Below are 7,903 nucleotides of genomic sequence, written 5' to 3' on the forward strand. Positions count from 1 at the left end.
TTGAGTGTGTGTGTGTGTGTGTGTGTGTGTGTGTGTGTGTGTGTGTGTGCGTGCGCGCGCGCACGATAGAAGGGTACACAAGGTTCTCCATCGCGTCAGTCAACAGTAGCAAATTTCTTCAAGCATAACTTATGTAGACGATGCATTCTTCAATTTCCAAAAAGATGCAATTGTGTGTACTAGTAATGAGATAGTAAGCATTTTTTACCATATTGGCTTTCACTGACTTATGGTTGCATGTCTAATTGAAGCTGATAACCCTCTTCTCTTCAAAGAGAGAGAGTGTTTAGTGTTGTACTTTAAAAAATGTCTTCTCTAAGGTTTTGAGTTGCAAGGTTTCATATTCTCAATTGAGTCACACAAATTCAAAGGCTATACCCAAGTAATAGTCTTTATTAAAGCTATTCCGTCTCCATCTTTGAGTATTGTGAGCAAAGGAATTACCAACAAACTAAATCTAACATTTTTTGGCATGTATTTGGAAAGCATTGACTCAAGGATCAAAGTTGTGAATCTTGTCTAAAGCAAAAGGCATTGTTGCCCTTTATGATGTAAATCTCTTATCAAATCTTTCTTTACTGACATGCCTTCTTTTTCTCCAAGTTCTGCCCAAGGTGCTCTTGGAAGCCATGGTAAAACATTATCATGTTTGAGAGCAGACAACACAAGCACTATAAACTTCGCATGAACAATATTGTTGGAATCCACCTGTGCTTTGCCATTGCGTTTTCAAATGCATGCAAACTTCCATATAATAATTAATTAACCAAAGCTCATAAATATTTGTGGAGCAACAAATATGCTTACGCTACCATGTCCAAAAATCACCAAGGGACATACAAAACACTCAAAGACTGACAAAACATCTAAGAAAGGCTTGTAACTCTCGGTATAGTGTATAAAAGATGATGGCAAAGCCTTTTTAGTACTATGAAGCATAAATATAGAAAGACCATAGGTCAATTCCTACTAGTTTACGTGGTATTCCAAAACCAAAATAGCGAAACGGACATCGCTCTAGATGAGGAAGATATAGTGACTTAGGACCAACATATGAGCAATTGATGACTAACTCACAAATAAGTCACGTTATGAAAAGGACTTTAGAAAGAAAAACTCATTTTCATGTAGAGACTTAAGCAAGCCATTGTGTTGATCAAGGGGACAAATTTCATAGAAAAATATTGTATCGAGCAAAGTCTTAAATTACCGAGCATGGCCCACAATTGATCAAGTGGAGCTTTAGTCGAGGACAAGAGGCACTAAATTTGCACAAGACCACTCCACTTTCATGACAAGAATGGAAAGAGGCCCAATGGCAGAAAATCCATAGCTGGCCTGCCATCAAGGACTGACTAGAGGAACCTCAAGGCTATGCTCTTCAAGCTCTTGCAACAGCCTGAATATAACTGTCTCACACACATCCTCACAAATGGGCAGGCCTGAACTGATCCTCACCATGTTATATGACACATGATGTTGACTTATGTAATGAAATTCAAGTTGGTGCCTACAAAGTGAAGCAACACTGTCTCCCACAAACAAATGGCAAAATGATGAAAACAATCCTTACCGGTGGCCAGATGGTATCTGCCGCTTCCTCTTTATGATGTCTATAATCTCATCATAAAATTCCTGCTTCAAAAGGTCAATCCCCATATGTACAGAGCAGCCTTTGACAAAGAATAACACTAGCGGCTCTACTTGGTAATGTAGCCACAATGTGATTGTGACTTCAGTATGGAAAGGTTGGTAAGGAATGTCTTGCTACAATGACATATTAGAAATGGTTGACCCTTCAATTAATAAACAAATTGTGAAATATTCTATAACCCTCAATAGCTGGGGGTGTAAGGGCTTAAAGAGAACATCCTCATACATTCTCTTGATCCTTTGCTCATGTTACAATTATACAAGGAAGGCAATGACTACACTGCCAATTTGTGGGTTATGAAGGCCCAATTTGGGATTCAATCCTTACAACCGAGTCAGTATTTATGCCCTCCAGAATGCAACAAAATTGGGTAAACTCTGTGGTTCTCACAAGAAGTTTGGCATTCACCTCTCATGCAGATAGTGTGGGATATATAAAAAAACCTCCCACAGTAGAAGCGTTCTTGCTATTTTCACCTTGCTATCTTCATTGAGCTTGAGCAGCAGTCAAGGAGACAATCGGCAAGGGGTGAGCTTCTGTATTAAATACATATTCATCTAAAGGTAACACAGAAGCATCGCCAAATAAAAGGTAAAAATACTTCAAGGTCTCTCCCAGGAAGAATGTCTCCATCTTGTCTCGCTTCGGGGCTGGAATAGTAGTCACATCATCCAGAGAGCTAAAGCCGCCAGACTCGACTTTCGTATGGCTCTCAAATGCTTGGAATATTTTCCATCCCCAATCCCGGTACCTAAAGAAGTAAAGAACAATTGGATGAGAATCCTTGCTCTTACAATTCTAGAACATCCACTTGAGCAACCCACAAAACTTACTTTGAGTCTCCAGTGATTCGGTAAAGAATGAACAGAGACTCCACTGTTTCTGGACGCAAAAGGTTGTGCCGGTCACGAACATGAATAATAATGTCCTCTTTAAATTCTGAGCCTGCATTTCCTCCACTTAAACCCTCAGGGTATTCTTCCTGTGTGTACGCCCAAAGATTGGCTAATTAAAGCAATGCCTTGAAGAGATTGCATGCATTCAAATGAAGTATTTTGCATGCATACGAAGAAGGCTTCAATGTGAGAAAGAAGAGACTCACATCCATATGAAAGTAGGCAATTTCAGGGGCAAGGCCAGTTGCAGTCACAGAATACATCTCATAGCATGTCTTTGCCAAATCCTCTGCCAACTGGAAGTTTTCCACATCTTGAGCATCAAACAATCCCTTGTCCATTGCCTCCTGCTTTATTAGTCCCCTGGTTGCGCCAAGAGCCAGGTTTCCTGCTAAGAAGCACACCTTTTTTCCAAGAACAAGCCATCATCTTTCCATGAAAACATCAGTATGTCCTACATTTGAGCTGGAGAAGATGAGACATACCAAGTGATCCATTTTTGGACTGAAGTCGCCCCCTGAACCACTAGGTAGTTCACCAACAAACTTCAACCCTTTAGGTTTGGATGTCCTAACCAAATGGCTTTTCACACCTTCCATCGCCTCATCGTACATTTCCCGTAGAAAACTGATAGACTTCTTGTTGGATACAGCTCCACCATGTCTCAGCCAAACCTTCAGCAAGTACTCATAATAGCTATCCCCACGAGAGCCTAGCCTGATGTTTCCTCCGTGAAATTTCCCAGAGCGCGGGCTGCAAAAGATTGGACAAAAGATGAATATTGAACAGATGATAATATAGCGTGAGTGAATTTTACACTATATTACAAAAGGGCATAACTTAATGCAATGCTCTCAAAACTCAATTCTTTTCTTCTACATTCTTGCAAAAATAACCTTCTAGGCTACGTAGACAATGATTTGTGGCACCCTATTAACAGCCATATGATCAACTTGCCAGTGAAATTACCTGATGTAGATAGGCACCAATCCATCTGTTTTGGGCAAGTCTTTAAAATGTTGCAGAACACACATTGCAGCCGCACCATACTTAGGGTCACCCGAAACTTCACTAAGATATCCAAATTCCAGCTCCAAAGTTGTCGCCTCCGATGTGCTACTTGCCCCACCATCTCCTACAGCAGGATGAGCACTACTAGATCTCAAGACAACATCAGAGTAAGGGATGGCTGTTGGACTCGCCGAAAATGCCGACATGAGCCTATCTGCCAAGAATATTGCTCTCTCTAAGTATACTTCTGGTTTTGGCCCCGGAATGGTGACACTAGCATTTAGAGCTACAGTTGTCGTGTTGTTACTTCCACCAGTTAAATGATAGGCACTTAGAAGACCGCCAAGAATGCGTATTGTCGTTTCAAAGAGGTTGACTTGGCCTTTCGTCTCTATTCTTGTTTGAAGCTCTTTCTCAATCCACGTGCCTGCTTCTGTCACAATATCATCAAGACCCATTATGATGGCTGTGTCTAAGGCATCCACTACTGTAGCCCCCAAGCCACCTAAACCATCCTCTCCAGCATGACTGACTGGCTTCAATTCATCGTACCCCAAAGCATATCTTTTGTATCCATGCCATGCATGTCGAAAGGCTTCAACAACTTTCACTTGCCTATTCTCCCAAAGCAAGTTGATGGAAGTTTTCTGCTTTAGCATGTGAGCATGATCTGATCCATCGGTGCGGTTGAGCGGGTTGCTTTGTGATGATTCACTACCAAAAAACTTCAAGCGAGGTGGAAGACGTGGGGGTTTGCGCCCAAGGCGGCCATACAAAGACTGTTTCTCTTCAGTAATTAAGCTCTCCTTGCCATTTGAATTCTGTAAATTAAGGCTTTGCAACGATCTGAGAGGCCTTGCTTGATCTGACGAATGCAAAATAGTAAGGTACAATAGCCCTACAAGCATGAAAATCCCTAGTATGCCTCCAATGCCGCAGGATCCACAGTTGCATCGGATGCCCCGGTTCATCAATGATTGCGTCATGACCTGCAATGCAAGGAGATTTTGATATGTTCACCTCAAGCTAGAAGCCTTCATATCCAAAAAATTGAGCAAGAGAAGTCCTTCTGTGAGGAAACAAATGCATGATGCTATCGTACTACGTATCCGCTTACAAATCCAATGGCACATGACCGACATTCAGAGATCGGATGAGCATGGCACCAGATCTTACCTTAAACTGCGATCTGCGACGAACCTTGGCATTGTCGTAAACTGTGCTTGGCAACATGGTGTCTGCGAGGCAGGAAGAATGTGCGCGCGCGCCCACGCCCACCTGTGTGTGTGAGAGAGAGAGAGAGAGCTGTTAAAAACGCTAAGTTTTAAGTCGCACTAAACTCTAGTCCTTTTTTTTTTTCCCCGACAAAGCAGTGAATTTTATATTAACAGTTACGAGAGAAGACAAAAATTACATCACTGCCATGATCCATCACATGACCGAGTGATTCCCCAGGGAGACTCTCCCTTGTTATAAAAACTAACCTGATTGTATTGCCGACCAGATATAACATAATTGTAATGTCGAACAACTATGACATAACAGTGACTGTAATGCCGAACAGATACAACATAAACAAACCCAATGCATACTAGACAGTATTGCAGACCACATTAATCCTTCAAGGCATTAATCATGTCCTGTATTTTTTCCATGAATTTTTCAGCTTTGGAGACCACCTCATAGGCCGCCTGACATGCTTCCTGGTTGGCAACCAGCATGTTCCTTATTTCCAACAGTTTTCTCTTGTTGATGGGAAGGTCGAGATCCTCCTCATCCATTGCCGTATGAGCTTTCTCTGCATCTTTGATAATCATGTTCCTCAGATAGTGGATTTTGACTTCATTGATTTTCAGTTTGAAGACCTGCAGATTGAAATCCACAAAGAGAGCTTTCAGGCTAGGAGCCTAGTAAGCCACATTAAACACATAATTGTTTCTCGATTTCCAGATGATCCATAAAAACTCAGTCCTCGTTAGGTTCAAATAGCAGGTCAGGATACCTCCGGAATCTCCTAGTAGAAGTTGTCTCCAAGATATTGGTTTTCTTGTTACCATATACATGTGGTAGTGATGTGTGTGAACACACTAGGACCGTCGGGGCATTTTTTCCCTCTTTAGGAGGTTTTTTCCCCCGAGCATTGTATATACGCCCATCACTCTAGGGCTATCTATCTTTCCACTGCATACTAAGTAACACACTCTCTATTGTGTGCCTTGAGCTTCCTTCGTCTTCTCCAAGCTGTGTGCGTCTCTTTGCAACCCCAATTCCAACAATTCGTATCAGAGCAGGTTGCGTCCTTCTGGGCTTAGTCGCCAACTGCTCCAGCACACGCCTGCTCACTTTCTCCGATTTCAGTGAGCTTTGGCAAGCGTTCGCAGGTCGACAAAACTTTCGGGAGAACTTGTAGAGCTCAATCTGCTCAGATTTTTGATACGGGGTCATTTCGGCCTCCGTTTCCACTACAGGCAGTACTGCACAGGCTATTTCGTCATTTTGTGCAAAATTTCTGTCAGTGCCGTTTTCTGCATAACAGGTGCCTCATAGTCTTCTACGGTTTGTGCTATATAGCACGTGTTGTTCCCGCTCCGTTTCTCCTATTTTCGGGCAGTTTTCACATCAAGTGCAGCACTTACCATGGCTGACAACAACACAGATGTGTTCAAGATGTTTGTTGATGAGGACAGGTTGGATGGGGACAACTCCCCTATGTGGGCTTATATGATGCAACATGTTCTTGTGTCAAAGGGCGTCTGGAACATTGTGCAAGGCATTGATGTACATCCTGGTTCTGAGGATGTAGGCGATGTTGAGGATGTTGCAGGTCTTGCTGCAAGGATTGCTGCTATTAGAGTTGTTTTGTCTATGGCAGAACAAGCTCGTTGGGATGTAAAGGATGCGTAGGCTCATGCATTGATTGCGTTGTCTGTGAAGCGTACCATTGTTCCTCACATTCGTTCAGCAAAATCTGCAAAACAAGCTTGGGATATTCTAGCAGGTCTTTATGCAAGCTGCAATGAGGCTAAAATTGCTTTGCTGCGTAAAGAGCTAGAGTCGAAGATTATGCATGAGGAAGATGATATGGACACTTTCTTGCTGGTGTCAACGATATCAATGAGCAACTTATTTGTGCAGGTGAAGTCATTTCAGACAGTTCCCTTGTGCAGACTGTTCTTGATGCCTTACCAGATTCCTACCAGACTTTTGCTAGTACTTGGAGACTGATGACCCAAGGAAATCCTGACGTTGTCAAGTTTGATGCATTATGCACATTGCTGTTGCAAGAGTCACTTTCGAGAAAAAATAGAACTAGGCAGCGTGCAGTTGAACAGGCTTTTATTGCTTCTCAAAGAAAGGGTGGCAATAGCAATGCGGCCACTTCTTATGGTTCTGCTGCGAGTGGCAAAATTTCTGTTCCTAATGCTTCTGCTGGCAGCAATTCGTCTGGAAATTCTGGTGATAAGGCCAAAAAGAAGATGCGTTGCCATTATTGTAAAGCTAATGATCACTTGATCAAATCGTGTCCTAAGTTGAAGGCCAAAGAGGCTAAGAAGAGAGAGGGTGGTTCCACTGCAAATGCTGGTTCCACTACAAATGCAGCCATTGTTGAGTCTTCTGTGAAAGGAGACTGTGTTGCTGATGTTGATGCAGAATGGGCTTTTAGCGCAGAGTGCACTTACAATCCTATTGTCCATGATGCATGCTTGTCAGTTGCTGCAGATTCACATGTGTGGTATTTCGACAGTGGTGCTACAAAGCACATTACCTCACATCGTAAATTTTTTACCTCTCTCGAGTCTGTCCCTCATGGGAATTCAGTCACACTTGTGCCAACAATGCCTCTTATCCGGTTCAGGGAGTTGGAAAGATTGTGCTTACTGCTGCAAATGGCAGTTCCTTCACACTTGTTGATGCACTTTATGTACCTGGGATCAAGAAGAATCTCTTGTCTGTATCCGCACTTGCTAGGACTTGTAGTCAAATTTGTGGATGACAGATGTATAGTTCATGATCTCAGTTTTGGTGATGAAATTGTTGCATCTGGCCTTTTGTGCCGTAGGCTGTATAAGCTCACTTTGTATGACAAGTGTGGACAAAATTTTGCAAATGCTGTTGCAGATTCAAGGGCTATTTCAGATGCAAAACTTTGGCATGCACATTTTGGTCATCTGAATTTTGCCAGTTTGTTGCGTTTGCAGAAATCTGATATGGTTGCTTCTTTGCCGCCTCTTGAAGCACATGCCAAACATGTTTGTGAAGGCTGTATTTTGGGTAAGATGCAGCGTTCTAAGTTTCCAAAGGATGGTTCAGTTCAGGCCACATACAGGTTGCAGCTTGTGCA

General features: G+C 42.5%; 1 protein-coding gene across 1 annotated transcript; it reads right to left on the bottom strand.

Annotated features, from left to right (window-relative positions):
* Nucleotides 1-1,778: 1,778 nt before the first annotated feature.
* Nucleotides 1,779-4,894, bottom strand: MNS3 (alpha-mannosidase 3). The gene is made up of 6 exons (XM_086505995.1): nucleotides 4,738-4,894; nucleotides 3,520-4,550; nucleotides 3,036-3,303; nucleotides 2,757-2,954; nucleotides 2,488-2,636; nucleotides 1,779-2,405 (listed from the first exon to the last, which is right to left on the bottom strand). Exons 1-6 carry the CDS (start codon nucleotides 4,792-4,794, stop codon nucleotides 2,141-2,143), a joined length of 1,968 nt encoding a protein of 655 aa, XP_086362121.1. The 5' UTR covers nucleotides 4,795-4,894; the 3' UTR covers nucleotides 1,779-2,140.
* Nucleotides 4,895-7,903: the final 3,009 nt, after the last annotated feature.

The sequence above is a fragment of the Adiantum capillus-veneris genome, chromosome 29, assembly GCF_014529385.1.
Source record: "Adiantum capillus-veneris isolate H3 chromosome 29, ASM1452938v2, whole genome shotgun sequence".
NCBI classification, from domain to species: Eukaryota; Viridiplantae; Streptophyta; class Polypodiopsida; order Polypodiales; family Pteridaceae; genus Adiantum; species Adiantum capillus-veneris.